Here is an 18,339-nt window from a genome sequence, read left to right as displayed (position 1 = left end):
TTCGAGTCCCGGCGTGTGTGGGGAACATCTATCTGCTACCAGGCTCAGAACAAGGCTGAGCTGGATGCGGGGTGAATCCCAGCTTCTGGGGAAAGTCCAGGATGTCAGGAATCTGGTCGCTGAGCACGTAGAACTCAATCGTGTGTGATTCTTGGAATGACTGGGAAGGGGCCGACAGGCCCATCAGGACGGAAGAACTCACCAGAATTCACGGTGCTCTGAGGTCGTGAGGCAGAATCGCGGGCGTTCGGGGCCCAGGCAGCGTGCTGGGGCCGCTCTCGTGCCCCTGAACCTGCGTCTGTACTTGAATGTGACTTCTTTTCCCTCTTGCAAAAGCTGCGTGTCCTTAAAGCAGACAGATTAAGACCAACATCCAGAATCATTGAGTATTAGGATATATAAGGAGAGGAAGGAAAGAAAGGGAAACCTGAGAAACCCTTGGAGACCATCTGGTCCAACTTCTGTATTTTCGAGATGAGGAAATTGAGGCCTCCCGGCAGAGAGGAATTGCTTGCTCAAGATCTCACAGCAAGGCAGCGGCCGCGGCCAGGCACTCGGGCCTGCCTGTGCACCTCTCACATTCTCCGCACGGAGCTACAGAGCAGTGCGGGGTCGGGGGGGGCGGGGGGGTCCCAGCCTTGGACGGCGATGTCCTCGGCTGTCGCCATCTATCTGGGACCCGTAGCAGAGTTCAGAAAGGTCGGCTGAGCTGGGTTGTTGCAAGGGCGCCCCTTGCTGACCCGTGGAGACCGTTGCCGCCTCTGTTAGCCTTCCTCTGCCTCCAGTGCCTGTGGTTCAGAACCAGCCAGGACTCGCTGGGAGCCAGCCCGCGGTCACAGGTTTTTGAGTGGAGCCACTTGGAGCGCCGTGCCACACGGTGGCTGAGATGAACCTCCTTGGTGACCACACGTGCTGCCCCTGGAGTTTTGGTGCCCGTGAACCTGCACCTGGCGGCCGCCAAGCTGAACCAGCTGGATCGCAGCCACAGGTGGGCCATCAGACCCCCACCTTTGTGCCCCAATGGGTTCCAGCCTGCCATTTTTAAAAAAATGTTTATTTTTGAGAGAGAGAGAGACACAGAGTTGGGGAGGAGGGGAAGAGAGAGAGGGAGACACAGAATCTGAAGCAGGCTCCAGGCTCTGAGATGTCAGCACAGAGCCCGACGTGGGGCTCGAACTCACGAGCCTTGAGATCATGACCCCAGACAGAGTCGGACGCTCAACCGACTGAGCCACCCAGGCGGCCCTAGCCTGCTGTTCTTTATAGTGGCACCGACTCCCCGCGGAAGCCGGCTCGTGTCCCTGTGCATCTGGGGGCTATGGCGGTGGCCCGTGCCCTTGGATCCCCTTTCTGGCGGGCAGGCTGCTTTGCGTGAGGTATTGAGCCTGTGACTCTCTGAGCCAGCGGCTTTCAGCTCCTTTCCTCTCTTCTGAACTTCTGAAGTCTATTCTGAAGGCAACAGAATGCTTGGTAAATGTGGGTACGGGGTTTCCTGCAGGGGCAGAAGGACTTGAGAACGTGCTAGAAACAATGGCGTGAGGCCCCTGGGGTTTTTGTACCCTAATACTAAAGGAAGGCAGGGGAGGGGGATTCAGTAGTATTTCCTTTTCTCCCCGCCCTGCCATCCCCCGCCCCCCCAATATCGAGTGTTGGCCAGGGGTCCTCTCCCTACCGGGAGCTGCACTGCTGGTGAATGATTGTCAAAATATCCTGCGGAAGCATCTCCCAGGGCCGGATAATGGATATCGTTACTAGTGTTAACCAGTATGGAAAATCTAGGGTAACTCTTGAGATCCTTCGCAACTAAGAGGAGTGCTAAACCCCAGCCCACCTACTTCTTGTGACACATAGGGACATGATCAGCCCTAAAGAGGCCCAGACAGTGACTTGGAATAAAGGGGAAGAGAAGAATGTGTTCAGCCCTCCCGTATGGGCTTGAGGTTCCCGTATGGGTTTAATACAAGTTAGTGTCCTGGTTTGGGCATAAGTTTTCTTTCCTTTTTTTTTTTTTTGAAACATTTTTTTAAAAGTTTATTTTTTGAGAGAGAGAGAGAAAGTACAAGTCGGGGAGGGGCAGAGACAGGGAGAGAGAGAGGATCCCAAACAGCCTCCATGCTGTCAGCACAGAGCCCGACGTGGGTCTTGAACCCACGAACCGCGAGATCATGACCTGAGCCGAAGTCGGATGCTTAACCGACTGAACCACCCAGGCGCCCCCGGGGCATACATGCTCGTGATTTCCGATTTTTGTAAAATCACTTTACTGGCATCTTAGATAGCACATTTTTTCCCCCCGAGTTCCGAGTAGGGTTTGGTTGAGCAAACTTTCCTTCTCTGGACCAAAAAACGTTTTGGGGAAACATGCCGGGGGGGGGGGGGGGGGGGGGGAAGGTAATATTTCATCTTGTTGGGAGGTCTCTGTCCTCTCTTGGGTATGTGTCTGACCCTTTTGCAAGCTCGCTCTGGTCATTTAAATGCCTTGAAATTTCCCTTGCGGTGGTTTTGGGCCCCGTTACGAAATGTGTTCCTCGGGTCATAGGACCCTGGTGTTGGAGGGCCGGTTTTAACAGATGAGGAAACGGGGGCCCAGAGAGGCAAAGGGAACTGTGTAAATTACAACTCGCTGTCTGGGAACACGGTCTCCTTAGCCCAGGCCTGCGTGCTTTCTAGAAGCCGAGGCTTTCTGTAAGTCCAGAGGTTGGAGGTAGGACATCAGAATGGCCCGTGCTGTTTTTATCTGCCAGCGAGGGGGTAGGAGGAACGGAGCCAGCATCCCTCGAAGTGGAGAGTTGGAATAAAATGGCCTTGTTCGTTACAAGCTGGTGAGCAGAATCATTCAGGTTTTCCTGCTTAGGGGCCAGAAGTTGGAACAGTCTGCCGGGATCCTGCTGCCTCGCTCGCCCTTTATAGCTTTGAAACATCAGGGCCAGACAGATCGATCTTAGAAGTGGGGCAAGAAGTTAACGGGCTTTCTTTGGGGTTTCCCAAGCCCCTCCAGGCTCCGTGGTACAGCTTCTCGTCTTATCCCTGGAACTGTTCCTTTTTTATTTTTGAGAGAGAGACAGAGTGTGAGCAGGGGAAGGGTAGAGAGAGAGGGAGACACAGAATCCGAAGCAGGCTCCAGGCTCTGAGCTGTCAGCACGGAGCCTGACGCGGGGCTTGAACCCACCAACTGCGAGATGAACCATGCGGAGATGGTTCTGAGAGATGGTGACGAGTGGGTATCTCTTGGATCCCTGTCATGCTGTACAGTGTTGCTGGACGGATGGCCACCAGCAAAAAAGCACGAGCCCTCTCAGAAAGGAGGTGTTGGCTGACATCCAGGGTTCCTCGTTCCTTGCACCGTCTCCTCCAGAACCCTGTACCTCGGCCCCTCGTCTTGTATCCGGACGGCAGGTGCAGCAGTCACGGAAACGTCTTTCTCCGGCATCAGTCAAGGAAGGGCTCACACAGGAATGTGCATAAGACCCGAATAGAAGTCACTTCCTACATGATGGATTCCTTCCTGCCCTCCACTGCTTGACCCCAGGCACTTGAGGGCCATGACTTGGCTTCTGCCACAGGAGGGGCCGCCTGACTCAGCCTTGGAGTTTTGCAGGATCGTTCGCAGACTTGCCCCACTGGGGACCCCATGTTTTCCAGCTTAGCAAGCTTTCCCGTGAGGGCTGACTTCCTGTACTCTTGCACAGACTAGATTGTAATTGTGTTAATCAAAATTCCTGGTTAACCAGATCACTCTGTTCCTTTTTAGGATCAGAAAATAGAGTGTATTGTTCTGTGTCCTCTCCCCGCCCAGTCCTGAAAAACAGGCCCAGGGAGGCACTGAGGGGCTTACGGATGGATATTCAGGGCGGCCGGGACCGTCGCTGAGTCTTTCAAAAGGATCCAGACACAAAGCGGGGCGGGCTCCAGGCATGTGGCTGGCAGCTTTGTGGGTGCTGGGAGAAGGCTCTTATGGCATTGATATCTACCTCTGTTACTGGGTACCAGTGGCACAGGTGTAAGGCTCCCTCTAGCAGCTTTGTGGATGGAGGGCAGGGATGGGTGGGGTGGGGGGATGGGATGGAAGAAGGTAGCCCGTGCAGGCAAGGGTGAGTATGACAGACACTCCAGGGGGCCTGGAGCTGGGGAACCTGAGTGAGTCACCCTCCGGCCACTTGTAGATAGGATCCAGGAACGCTTCATGGGGGTGGAGGTGTGGCAGGAGTGAGTGAGAGATTCCAGCCACTGAGATGTGCATTACTGCTGCAAGCATGACCCCCCCCCTCCCCCCCATCCATTCACCCTGAGCAGTGAGGCCAGAGGAAGAGTCCTGGGGACCTTCGCATCTAAATGATGAAAGCCCGATTTGGAAAGTTCCTTTAAGGGGCTCCAGGAAGCCATGTTAAAGGTGATTTCTTTGCTTTTCTTTTTTAATGTGTGTTTATTTTTGAGAGAGAAAGAGTGGGGGGGAAGGGGCAGAGAGAGAAGCACTGCGATGCCACAGCACAGAGCCCGATGCGGGGCTTGAACTCACAAGCCACGAGATCATGATCTGAGCCGACGTCGGACGCTCAACCGACTGAGTCGCCCGGGCGTCCTCAGAGGTGATTTCTTTTTTTTTTTTTTTTTAATTTTTTTTTTTTAACGTTTTATTTATTTTTGAGACAGGGAGAGACAGAGCATGAACAGGGAAGGGTCAGAGAGAGGGAGACGCAGAATCGGAAACAGGCTCCAGGCTCTGAGCTGTCAGCACAGAGCCCGACGCGGGGCTCGAACTCACGGACCGCGAGATCGTGACCTGAGCCGAAGTCGGCCGCTTAACCGACTGAGCCCCCCAGGCGCCCCGAGGTGATTTCTTATAAGAGCAGTTTGAGTAGACCCGTGAAGAGGTCTGGCAAGGCCTTTGATGAGTGGGTCCCGTTCCCTGAGAGATGGTGCACACGGAGGAGTAGAAGGAAGGAAGGCATCGTGCCAGACAGTCTGGCTTCCCGAGCACGGCTTTGGCCTTGGCGATGCTCTGAGGGTGGTGCAAATCAGGACTCGGGGAAGCCTGGATTCCCACTGAGTTTTCCCTTAGCCAGCAAAGGGCTCTGATGCCACTCTGTCCTCTTTAATGGATTCCGGAGCTCAGGACTCCCTGTGGAAGCCTGTTGCCCATGAGGCCAATGAAAGGTGGCTGGAGGTCAGACTCACGACCCCTGGAACCAAGAAAGGTCTGTGGTCCCCAACGAGTCCTGCCCTTCCGTCCCATTCCTTCTGGCTGGAAACCTGTCATTCCCCAGGAAAGCGGCGAGAGCAGATCCAGATGCCGGAGGATGGGAGCCAATGGGGCAGGTACCTGATGGCCTCGCCATCGGTACTAAGAGGAAGAAGGATGTTCTCTTGTTGGCGTGGGAAGAGAGGTTTGATTTCATGTTTCTAGGTGCCCTCGCTTTATTTTGTCCCACTCCTAGATCTTTTCTTTTTCACTTTTTAAAAAAATTTTTCAATGTTTATTTTTGAGAGAGAGAGACAGACAGAGCATGAGCGGGGGAGGGGCAGAGAGAATCGAAGCAGGCTCCAGGCTCCGAGCTGTCGGCACAGAGCCCGACGCGGGGCTCAAACTCACGAACCGTGAGATCACGACCTCAGCCAAAGTTGGACACTCAACCACCTGAGCCACCCAGGTGCCCCTAAAAGGAGGTATCTTCTGAAATTCAGTTACAGAGAACCCGAAGCCAGCTTTGTTTATGCTCCTTTACTGGGGACACCCTTCACCCACTTAAGCGTTGTCAGACTTTCTCCTTATCTTTGTTGTGTAAATACATCGTCCTCCACGCGTCCGCCATCAGGCTTGTAAAATCCATGTCGCCTTCAGCAGCGCAGGACCTTCCTTCCACGATGCACATCTATGTCTTCTTTTAGCTGAGGGATTTTGTTTTTTCCTTTCCCTTCTATCAACCATGGTTTATGGTTTCTTTTCTCCAGGAGCACCTAGCTCTCTACAAGTCTGCCTCTTGGCTTATTCTTCTGTCCCTCTGTTTTCATTTTCCCCCCATTTCCTTTGCATACCAGGAAAAATTCTTAACATTGGCTTTGTATATAACTGACTCTTTTTTTTTTCCCTTTTTGTGCGAGATTAATTCCATATTCTGTTGCAATCCGTGTGGATGTTCCTCTGTCGCTACCTCGTAAATTTCCCTACCATTTTGTTAATTTCCTGTCTCCTTTTTATAGCCTTTGTTTCCTTTTTCCACCCGACTTGCTTTGCATTAGTTTGTCCACTTCCTACGATGTGGTGGTGTTGTTGTTGTTGTTGTTGGTGTTGTTGTTTTGGCTCTTGTATTATGGATGCTGTATCTTCCTGCCTTCTACCGAGGTTGCTAAACATTTTCCTGGAATCTTCCGTCTGGATACCATATGAGGTCATGATTAGAAGTCTGTGCCTGTTCTGAGGCTTCTGGATGCTGTTTCTCCATTTATTCTCTACAGCGAAAGAAACTGTAGTATCTTGTGTCCTCCCACCTCCCTGGACTCAGGGTTGAATAGCCCGTTCACTGGGATCCGGGAAGAGCTGGGGTTTGTTACGGGTGGGGCACACACATTGCTTAGACCCCCCAGTCTGTCTACTTGGTTGGTGCAGTGGCCTCCTCGGATCTGTTTGGAACCAGTTTCAACTATGATTCCAAGTTTCCATCGCTCCATCCAATGTTCTGGGCACGGTGCTGAGACTAAAGCTAGGGACAAGATGGACGTGGCCGTGTCTTTCTGAATCTTAGTCTGTTTCTCACTGTTGTATGGTCTCCTCCTCCTCCTCCTCCTCCTCCTCCTCCTCTCTCTGGACAGGTCTCCAAATCCCTTCCTTTCAGAAGGACGGGAAGACACTGCCAGGGTCCATCCTCTCCCCACCAGCTTATAAATAAAACCACTCTCGAGGATTTCACTGTCCGGAATGCACTGATCCACTGGTAGGGGCCCCTTTCTTCCTCCCCAGCTCTTTTCTGTGAGTCGCACTCAGACTGCATACAAAGGCCACCAGAGCTGGAGAGAGGACTACTTTTACCCGTAAGATTGCAAAGGTGCCCCCTTGTTGTGGGTGCAGTCCCTGGCAGCATAACTGTGGGAGCGGGTGGCCCTGCTTCACGCTTTGTGTCGCGACCCAAGGGCAGGGGGGAGAGCGCCTTTCCTCCCGTAGCTGTCCCCAGCTTTGCGTAGGAGCCTCTCCATCCTCAACAGGTGTCCAGCAGAAAGGTCTGCAGCAGACCGGACTCTCCAGTCCCCGGCCCAGCTGGGGCTTGGTCTTCTTGGCTGCAGCCCCTGTCACTGCTGCTAATTGGTGGACATCCTGTTGACCCGGCCACCAGGTCCTGGACGGCTCAGGACGCACTAGTGACAAAGTGGTTCCTGGGGACCGGTCCTGGGTGTCCCGGCTGGCCGTGTGTCTGGGAAGAGAGAACTTGCTGGAGAGTTCTTTGTGGGGGAGCCTTCAAGCACTGCCAATCACGGCACCCGGCTCATTAGCAGTCATTGCCATGGCAACGGGTCTGCCAGAAAGTGGCTCGTTAGGCTGACAACTTGGGAGATGTTATATATAGATCTGGGTGTGGGGGGAGTGGGGGTGTGGGGCCCGGTGGATATGCCTTTCTCTGGAGTTCCTATTGCTTCTGGGCTTGGGGTGTGAGAAGACGCAGAACAGGGGGACCTTAAAACTGTCTGATCTGGCTGCTAGAGCAAATTGACGACCACCCATTACCGTCGCTTTGCTCACGTCTGCAGAAGGTAAGAGTCAGGTGCTCCCAGAAGCCTCCTGAGGGGGGGGACTGAGTCCCAGGCTGAACTTGAGGAGGGGCAGAGGCTGTGGGGGGCTGAGGGTGGGGGCTGGCACTGCCTGGAGGCTGCTGCAGAGACCAGATCAAATCTTTCTTAAAATAGTCTTATTTGAAGAAGGGTTTGGGCTAGGGGACCAAGCCTTTCTTGTACTAAGTAGCCATGCAGCTAAGCACTGTCTTTTTTTTTTTTTTTTAATAAATTGCACTTATTAAAATTTTATGTTCCAAGTCTTGATGTCAGAAGTGATGTTTTCTCTCTAGTGCTTTCTCTCAAGCTGCAGACCAGCCTGTTCTGAGCTCAGTAAGCATCAGGCTCACCTAGCATGCATGCGGAAAGGCTCCAGGTTGCCTTGGCGGTGGGATCAGGGCCCCGGAATCTGTGCCTTCACACACATCCCAGGGGACCGACTGGGTGTCCCCAGGACCATGCTTTGAGAAACGCTGCTGTAGCAGGGGTGAAGGGGGAGGGGGTGTTTTCAGTCTTTGGGTAACTTTGCTTGCTTGCTCTTTTTCTCCCCCCCAAGGAGGACCAGTAGCCATCGTTAAGAGGACGGTTTCCTTGGTTGCACTATTTTAAATAAGGAAACAAGGAAGTTAGCCTACAGCCGGGAACGTGACGGCGTGGGTGGGGGTGGTGGTATTTCTGCGCGTCTCCTGGGAAGGCATATGCTCATTTGGAGACTGTGAGACGGGCAGGAGAAGCGGGTCTGAGTTGTGTCCGTGATGGGAGCTGGGGGGTCAGGTGGTCCAGGTGAACAAACAGCCGCCCGTGGCTAGCTGGGGAGAGATGGGCTGAGGGTAGCCTGGAGGCAGGTAGCTGGACAGAAGTCTCCAGGACAAAGCTAGTGTCTTAAAGTTTGCTTTAACCATTTGATCAGCCGTGCGGCGTCGGGTGGGTTTTTTAATTCTCTCAGTCTCTGATTCCTCATTTTGAAATGGGAAACAATTTGTACCTAGTGGCAAGTTTAAATTGTAAAAACTAGAAATAAGTGCATAAAGCATCTGGCCCAGTCCTTGGAGCACTATAAACATTCGGTGCATGATGAAAGTCATTACCGATGGACGGAAATGGGATCTGAGCTCCTGTGTTTCTTGAGTACCGGCTAGATTAGGGCTCTAAAGTCATCTAGGAGCCTCTTGATACTCTATAGGAAATAGAGTGAGGGGGTATATGCACAAACGATTCCATGGTGCGGGGGAGGGGGGCAGAAGATCCATAGCTTCCTTCAGATTCTCTGAGGATGGTTTTCCATATACATTTGAGCAGGTTGTTGACTGAACAAAGGGACAAAAGGGAGGCTGCAATCCAGCCTTGCGCTCAGAGGGGTGGCCCATCTGGAGGAAGAGGCAGCATTTTATAATTTCCACAAAGCCATGCTGTGCCTCAGGTTAAGAATTTCTGAGTTGGAGGAAATCGCTTTCACCTCCGATCTTGTTCATTGTAGGTAGGGCCCCAACCTCCGGGCCTGTGTCACTTCCTCTGCTGGTTCCTATTCCCATGGGAAGGGAGCTGCCGGGAGGGAAGGGGAGAAGCCACAGGACTAGCAAAAGGAAGGAAAGGATTTAACTTGAAGGAAATGAATTAGAAGAAGCAGCTCGAGAGAGACCATAATTATTGGGTAGTTCCTTGCACTACATCTGTGTGGATGGCTGTGGGGCAGCTCTCCCAGGAGGCCCATCCCTCCATGGCCATGAGCGACGAGGTAATGTGGGTGGTTCGGGCCTCTTCGACCAGGGCCTGTAGGTGGGGAGTCCGACTTCTCCCTCCTCCACAGCTTGACGATGATTTTTTTTTTTTAAGTTGCGAAATACACCTAACAAAGTATATCATGGCTGGTATTTATACACCCATAGCATTGTGCGACCATCACCTCTGTCTGCTTCCAGAACATTTGCGTCACCCCAAAAAAGAAACCCTGTACCCATCCTCCCCCCTTCCCTCCCGAGCCCCTGGCAACTGCTAATCTGCCTCCTGTTTCTATAGATTTCTCTATTCTGGGCATTTCATATAAATGGAAGCGGGCAGTACACGGCCTTTTGTGTCTCTAGCTTACAGCACGTAGCTTGGTTTTTCGGGTTCCTCCGTGCTGGAGCGTGTATCAGCACCTCGTTCCTTTTGATGGCGGGTATTTCTTTGTTTGGAGGCACCCCATTTTGTTGACCCGCTCATCCGTCGGTGGACCCTTGGGTGGTTTCTGCCTTCTGGCTGTTGTAGACCGTGCTGCTGTGAATACGGATTTACGGTAAGCGTTGGGTGCCATTTTCAATTCTCCTGGGTACGTACCCAGTTGCGTCCGTGTCTTTTGACTCCCGATGTGGTTCAGGAGAGCGGGACTGTGGCTGCCCCGGTGGGCGGGGGCAGAGCACAGGGAGGTGACAGGCAGAGTGGACAGCCGTGGCCGTGCTGGAGGGGGATAGGGGACAGACACTCTTTGCTACGTTGGCCCATTTTGGAAATAGGCTGAAGTTGGCCCTTCCTGGCTCAGAATCAGAGGTCCTCCCCGACAGGTGTCCTCTGTAGGGTCCAGGCAGGGAGAATCTTGCGTTTCCTAGATGGGTAAGACCTCAAGGCAGTCAGGGTACCTCTGTGGTCATCAGTGTCCTATAATGGAAGCCAAGGCTTAGTCTGATCCCGCAGAGTTAGATGAATCCCCTAGAGTCATTCTTTTTTTTTTTTTTAAATGTTTATTTATTTTTGAGGGAAGGGGAGGGGCAGAGAGAGGCAGACAGAGGATTCAGGGTGGGCTCTGCACTGACAGGAGTGAATCCGATGCAGGGCTGGAACTCACGGCCCGCGAGATCATGACATTGAGCCAAACTCGGACACTTGACCTATTGAGCCACCCAGGTGGCCCCTAGAGTCATTCTGAAGACGAAAAGCACTGTGTAGCCATGGACACGGGACAGGTGTCGTTGTTTGCTGTGTCACAGGTAGGCCATGGAAGGTCAGAAGTTCCCTCCACTCCCTCAACTGCCCCCCCAACCCCAAGGAGCTAGCGGTCTGCTCACCACCCGGCCTCCGTGTTCGTCACCCTCTTAACGCGTTAGCCTCCCCAGCGGGTGGGTCTTTGTCTTTGAGTTGCACAGTCTTGGACACAGAGGTCTGGGGAGGAGCGACAGTTAACGGTGACATTGTTTCAGACGTGGTAGAGTGCTAGGCTGGACTGTGGGCCCCTGAACTTCACATCCAGGGGGCAGAGGCTGCGTGAAACCGGGTCTCACTGGGCTCTTAAACGCGTCCCTCCCGCCGGGAACCCTCAGCTACGAGGCATCTTGGTGACAGGGACTCTCCTAGGTGCTGAGTGCGTTATCGTTCATGTCCCTGGCGCCTTCCGCAGCAGGGCTCCTGTCTTCCCCCTCAGTTTTGTGGATGTACAGATAAAAGCAGTTGGCTGAGTCACTTCCCCAAGTCATGTGGCTGCTCAGGGGCTGAGTCAGGATTGAGCCCCAGGCCGGAGGGCTGTTTCCCCTTTGCTTCTGGGTCCCTCTCTCCTCTGTACCCTATTTCTGGCCGTGTCCGTCTCTGACCCTTGCTTAATACCCTTTAACAATTGCCCATTTCCTCCCCGGGGCTGCTAGGAGAAACACCAAATATGGCCTTCCCTTCTTGGATACTCTAAGACACCTGACTCCACAGAAGCAGCCTGCCGTCTTACCCCCTGGGTTCTAGAATATTCCTCTCTTACGTGAAGCCTCATAGCCTCCTCATTCCTGTAATGCTCCCAGCTCCACTCAGCCAGGATGCACACCTCCTGTATGTGGGATATTTTATCCACACACACGTGTGCACCTGCACACTGGACTCCTCATAAGACCGTTTGCTGTGTGTGTGTTTTGACCACCTGCCGATGTGGGAGGAGCCAAAGCAGGTGTCTGGAGGTCCAGGTAAACGTGATCAGGTGTTGGGATTCTGGACATGCCCTGCTGGGGAGGAGGCCGCCTGGCCGCTGTCCGGCACCTGGTGCTGGGACACCTGTCCATACTGAATCGAAGACGCACTGTGGGTTAAAAGTCGTGGAGACGGAAGTTGGCCATGGGGAGGCCGTGTTTACTCAGGGTCCCGGGAGCATCTAGGATTGACCGGGTCCCTGCTGAGGGCGTGCAGGGCACATGTACGCGGTTTTGCAGCCTTAAGAAAATAACAGGAGCAGGAGAGCCAAGGAACCATGTGTCTGCACTGCTTACCTTTTTTTCTTTGTTAATGTTTATTTATTTTTGAGAGAGAGAGAGAGAGACACACACAGAGCATGAGCACAGGAGGGGCAGACACAGAGGGAGACACAGAATCCGAAGCAGGCTCCAGGCTCCGAGCTGTCAGCACAGAGCCCGACGCGGGGCTCGAACTCACGAACTGTGAAATCATGACCTGAGCCGAAGTCGGGTGCTTAACCGACTGAGCCACGCAGGCTCCCCTCTCTGATTTTTATTCTTATTTATTTAAAAAAAAAAATTTAAAACGTTTATTTATTTTTGAGAGAGACACAGAGAGGGTAAGCAGGGGAGGGGCAGAGAGAGAGGGAGACACAGAATCGGAAGCAGGTTCCGGGCTCTGAGCTGTCAGCACAGAGCCTGACGCGGGGCTCGAACTCATGAACCGCGAGATCATGACCTGAGCCAAAGTCAGACGCTGAACTGACTGCGCCACCCAGGCACACCTCTCCAATTTTTGTTTTTTGTTTGTTTTTTTTTTTTTAATTTTTTTTCACGTTTTTTATTTATTTTTGGGACAGAGAGAGACAGAGCATGAACGGGGGAGGGGCAGAGAGAGAGGGAGACACAGCATCGGAAACAGGCTCCAGGCTCCGAGCCATCAGCCCAGAGCCTGACGCGGGGTTCGAACTCACGGAGCGCTAGATCGTGACCTGGCTGAAGTCGGACGCTTAACCGACTGCGCCACCCAGGCGCCCCTCCAATTTTTGTTTTTAAGAACACTGCTCCCCCTGGTCAAAAGAATTAAACCCCACCGTAAGCGCACGTGAGCAAAAGGGAGTCGCGTTTTGGCCTGTGAGCCCGGTTCTCTCCAGATCTCCCCCAGAGAGATTTGGACGCAGGACCAGAAAAGCCCCCCCTTGCCCTCCGTCCGTTGTCGGCGTTGTCTGAGAAGCTTTTGCATCGCGCTCTGCTGAGACTTGCGTTAATTACTTCTGGTAGGTTCACACAGCCGGCCTCGGGGCCTCGTCTGCTGCTGTCCCCGGGGGTCCCGAGGTGCTCTGGCTTCAGGTTCTGCAGCCGGGGGTGTGCAGAGTGATGGGGCCCCGGAGCAAGCACAGGTGCAGGCCCTGTGAGCGCCTGACCCCGACAGCCCCCCGTGCCCACGGTGTGTGACCTTTTCTCTCCTCTTCCACAGAAACCTGGAATGGTCCCCCCACCGCCGGGAGAGGAAAGCCAGATTATCCTCCTTCCGCCTGGCTGGCAGAGTTACTTGTCTCCTCAGGGTCGGCGTTACTATGTCAACACGACCACCAATGGTGAGTCCCACTCTGGGGGGGGGGGGGCGGGGGACCTTGCACCAGTCTCCCTCGGGGTTTCTGTCCTCCTCTGGTGTGTACCGACCGATGCTCAGACTGTTTCTTCGGAAACCTACCTCCGGGGCTGTGGGGGACTCTTGCTTTCCCCACGGTGCCGGGTGGTGGGGGTCCGTGCCGGATGGGGAGGGCCGCCCTTCGGGGTTGGGGGTCATGTCTGGAAATTCACAGCTACCCCCGGCATCTCCGTCGAACCCAGTCTCATGGTCTGGGGCCAGTTCCCAAAGCGGGACCTCAGAAGGTTCTCAGGTCAACATCTGGTTTAAGCCGAGTAAGCCAGGTTTAGCTACTGTAGGATCCTCTGGGAGTGTTGCCTGTGCTAATAAGACAGAAGCTTCCACGAACAGGGGTTGCCGGTGTGGGGTTTCCCTAATTTGACTGCAACATCTTCCCCGAAGTATCCCATTGGCTCGTGTTTCTTGGGATGCTCGTTGGGAAATTCTGGGGTTACTTGCGAATTATTTTTTTCTAATAGAGGACACGGGTCCCCTGTGCAGTTCTGAGCTGAGTTAGGACCACACCTCCTTGCACTCGGTTGTTGTGGACTTCCTGGGCCTCACGGTGACTCCAGGACACCCCCAGCATGCGAGCTGTAGAGTGGGGCTTGCAAGAAGGCTAGGGAAAGTGTATAGAAGGAGCAGCGGTAGGTTCTAGAACAGGGTGGTCTTGGGCAGGGCAGGGCAGAGCAAATGCAGCCAGAAGGCTCTGTCTCTTGGCCTCCACACCTCCCCAGAGGAGGGAAACACAGAAGGTTCTATGTGGGGCGAATCACAGATGTGTGTATCAAGGCGGGATGTGAAATACAGTCTATGTCCACGTGTCATCCCTGCCTTGGTCCTTCACCTCCCGTGTCTGCGCCCACCTGACTTAACGGTCACCTCTTCCGACCCAGTGGGACCGTTACTATGGCCGGTGATTGCAAGGCCACCCTCGGAGGGGTCCTGGTGACGGGGAGCCAGCCTTTCAGAGGGAGCAGCAGAGAAAGCAGCTGCCACTAGGGGTCGCTGGTTTGTGTTCTCGTCCCCTGCGGGCTTGAGGGGCTTGTTCCAGCAGAGGCGGTAACTGGGGTTTCTAGGAAAAGGGAAGTAGAACTATTTCTGATCGTTCTAATCTTAAGCTTCCTCCAAACACACACTTGAATGGCCTTGCACCGTGGTCGGCCTTTGAAGTTTCAGAGGAAGTTCTAGGCACAGCATGACGCCGACCGAGGTCCTCAGGGTCTTGGATGGATTCTCGTCCTGAATCAGCCCACTCTGTTGCAAAGGGGCTGAGTGAGGGTGGGTGGTCAAGAGAGGCTTGGCAAAATCTGCATTTATTTTATTTTACTTTATTTTTTTAATTAGAGAGTAGTACGTTCCTGGTTAAGAAACTCACTGGGTGTGAAAAGAAGTAAAAAGTAAAAATCTGTGGTTGCCTTCCCTAAAGCTGGTTATCCTGCACGTCGTTGCAGATGTTTGTATCCTCTTACCTTCTAACACGTGTGTGCTCTCATTCTTCTTAACAAATCGGAAGAACGGTCCAGGTTCTGGGAACTGGTCAGACAGCGTCCTTCTGTATGTGTACGTGTTACTGGAACTAATGTTGCAACACGGCTCCGCGATGCTCCACTGCAGGCATATGCTACTACTGTTAATGTAACTCTCCCGTCTTCGTTAAGGGGATATTAAAGTCCCGTTTTAATTAACTGACAGTGTCTGGGGGCTGTTTTTCTGAGGCCCAGGCTTTTCACCTGTGCCTGGCGGTCAGGGCTTTCTTGCGGGTCCGGGGATATACTGATCCCCAGAGACTCTACACCAAGGGCGGGCAGACTGTCTTCTGTAAAGGGCCAGGTAGTGACACGTTTTTGTTCGTGAGGCTCCTGTGGTCTCCGTCACTGCTCCTCAGCTCTGTCCTCGTCACATGAAAGCTGCCACAGACGACACGGAAACCACTGAGTGTGGCTGTGTTCCAATAAAACTTTGTTTATAGACGCTGAAACGTGAATGTCAAATAGCTTTTCCACGTCACCAACGTGATTTCTTTCTCAAGCACTTAAGACGATCTTAGTTCGGGGGTTCACGGGCTGTGTGATAAGGGGAGGGTGGGCCCTTGAGCTACCGGCCCCTGCTTTAAGCTCTCCGTTACGTCCTGTAGGATTGGCTCTCCTTCCCCTTGCCTGCTTTCTCTGATAGGCTTGCGGTAATCCTGGCCGAGGAAAGGGTTGGGGGGGTGGGAAATGCCTTTCTTTCTTTCTTTTTTAAAATTTAAAAAAATTTTTAATGCGTATTCATCTTTGAGAGACAGAAAGAGACAGAGCACGAGCGGGGGAGGGGCAGAGAGAGAGGGAGACACAGAATCCAAAGCAGGCTCCGGGCTCTGAGCTGTCGGGGCAGAGCCCGACGCGGGGCTCGAACCCACGAACCGCGAGATCATGACTTGAGCCACAGTCGGACGCCCCGGGAAATGCCTTTCTGACGGCAAAGAGATAGTCCTGTTTGGAGGGATCGTGCGGACCCTGAACATCATAGTAAGGATTTTGTTCTTTAGCCAGAGGGAACAGAAGCCCAGCTATCTTTCTGATTCTGGCTGCTGGGCTTCCGATGACATTTTTGGATCTGATCGCCCTTCTGTGGGGGAAGCACCTGTCGGAACAGCCTCTTGCTCTCCTCCTGACCTCCTGACTCCCCGGGGGCATTTGACTTTGTGTCTCGTCCTGGCCGGGCCAGCCGCGTTCCCCCCTTTCTGCCCCAGCCCTGGGGCCTCTCCTGCCATGTGACCCGGGCCAGGGCCGTGCACCCTGCTCTGGCCCCCACACACCTTTCTTCTCGTCTTCCTGTTCATCTCCCTCTCTTCCAGATACTTCTGGTGTCCCTTAATCCCCGATGGCTTCTCAGAGGGCACTTGGGCACGGTGGGTGTTCGGTCCCTGTTTCTACACCACATATAAGTGCAACGAGTTGACAGCCAAGTTTACATTTGTATTACCTTTCTCTGGCTCATCTGTTTATTTTGAAATCCATTGAGGATTTTAGGGACAGGCATCGTCACAGCGCTGGCGGCCGGGCTGGGCTGTAGGGATGCCGATTCGGACAGGAAGCCGTCTCCACCTTGGAACACTGGCGTCCTAGACAGCACATGCCCACAGGCATTGTGAGTGTTAGTGTTGACATCTGGGGGCTCCGGGGTAGAGGGTCACCAGCTTTTGCCGGGTCTTGGAAGAGGGAGGGACCCTGGACTCGGGGATTCCACGTGGGGGTCACCGCGCCACGAGGGCGAGACGGCGGGGAAAAGTCTGACCCACCAATGACCCCACGAGACACCGGGAGGACCTGGGACTTTGCCCTGAGGGCAACAGACAGCTCTAGAAGGCATTAAAGCAGAGGCCTGACGTGATCAGAACAGCGTGGCAAGACTGCTTGGGTAGCAGAGGGGAGGAAGCAGGGGCAGTGAGCATGGGCCCACGCAAACAAAATGAGAATAGAAGGAATGAGGTCAGCGCCACACCTACAGCTGTAGCTGGGGAGGGAGGAGGTAGAATCCGTCCGACAGGATGTAGCAGGTGAGGGAAAGAAGGACTCAAGGCTCCTCTGAGTTGTTTTGCTTTGTGTGATGGAGCCGTGCAGGGAGCACCTGGGACGCGAGGGAGGAACGGGTTTGGAGGGGAGAAGACAAAAATCCATGTTGCACGTAGGGTTCCTTGGAGAGCTGGCCAGCCTATGTTTGGACGGATGCGTCTGTGACATGGGGGGGCAGCTGGGCCGGAGATGAGGATCTGGGGAGCCATGTGGGTGCCTGGCTTGGCAAGCAGAAAGGAGAATGGATTTCACCTCTTCTTACCCCTTTGGCCTGGCAGCATTATGCAGTGACCAACCTGTACGACCACAGAGGGCAGCCCAGAATTTTCATTTCATCGTGAATGGAGGAATGAAGCTGTGAAATGCAGGAGATCATCACCCAGGGCGATCCTCTCGGAGAGAGTCCTGCAGAGAAACATGGAAGGAGGGGCGAGGGAGACTTTGAAATAATTGTCAGAGATCGGAAGAATTCAGGAGAAATAAGGCAATATTGTGAAGGGCAAATGAGAAAAGATGGTTGAGAAGGACACTCAGAAACTGAGATATAGATCAAGTTTATGATAGAGGTGATACTTTATTTTATTTATTTATTTACTTATTTATTTTTATTAAAAAAAAATTTTTTTTAATGTTTCCTTTTGAGACAGAGACAGAGCATGAACGGGGGAGGGTCAGAGAGAGAGGGAGACACAGAATCCGAAGCAGGCTCCAGGCTCTGAGGTGTCAGCACAAGAGCCCGACGCGGGGCTCGAACTCACAGACTGCGAGATCATGACCTGAGCCGAAGTCAGACACTCAACCGACTGAGCCACCCAGGCGCCCCAAAATAAAATTTATTTTTAAGGGAAACACAACTATCTTCTTGGAGCCCCAGCCGAAGCCCAGGGGAGCTAGGAATTGTTTTTGCTTTTTTGATAAAGTATCCATACGTACAAATGTTTTATTATGTTTGTGAGTGAAGCTCGGAGGGCCTCACCAGGTTTTGAGCTTTTTGGATTCATTTGCCAAATGGCCGGTCGTTCTCTTGATTTCTTGTTTTAATTTTTCTTTAAATGAGTAGATTCCCATTTAACTTTATTACACCAGGAATTAATGTGAGTTTGTGGGTAAGTTTTCCAGTAGAACACTTTCAAAAGCGTTGTTTGACCTCTTCTTTGTTACAAATAATTGGATGTTTTTCTCGTTCTCCAGATAGAGCAGCCCTGATAATTCCCTGTTAATAACAGTTGCCCGGAGAAACTTCTACACTCAGAAACCTCTATCTGTTTTCTTCTGTCCATCTGTGTTGAACAAATGTGAGATGAGAATGTTGCCTTTTCTTGGCACGTTTAGTTGATTTGAGTTCGCTGTGTGTGCGCGCGCGTGTGTGTGTATGTGTGTGTGCATTCATACACGTTTCTTGTTTTGCTTTCTTATTTTTATCTAATGGACTCTTTGCGCAAAGCTGTTAGACCTTAGCGCTTATTATTAA

The 18,339-nt window shown here is 52.9% G+C and overlaps 1 protein-coding gene across 10 annotated transcripts in view; it reads left to right on the top strand.

Moving 5' to 3' along the window:
* GAS7 (growth arrest specific 7) overlaps positions 1-18,339 on the top strand; it is a 201,908-nt gene that overhangs the window by 102,468 nt on the left and 81,101 nt on the right. For 7 of the 10 annotated variants that reach the window (XM_030295012.1, XM_030295013.1, XM_030295022.1 and 4 more), the window contains exon 2: positions 13,138-13,258. In XM_030295012.1, coding sequence (XP_030150872.1) covers positions 13,138-13,258 — 121 coding nt within the window. Of the gene's footprint in view, positions 1-618; positions 989-7,642; positions 7,741-13,137; positions 13,259-18,339 lie in introns of those variants that run through there. The other 3 variants (XM_030295014.1, XM_030295019.1, XM_030295021.1) reach the window with 3 other exon arrangements.

This window comes from Lynx canadensis, chromosome E1 (assembly GCF_007474595.2).
Source record: "Lynx canadensis isolate LIC74 chromosome E1, mLynCan4.pri.v2, whole genome shotgun sequence".
In the NCBI taxonomy this organism is placed as follows: Eukaryota; Metazoa; Chordata; class Mammalia; order Carnivora; family Felidae; genus Lynx; species Lynx canadensis.
The sequence above is the reverse complement of the archived record's forward strand: the minus strand, read 5'-3'. Positions and strand labels throughout refer to the sequence as shown.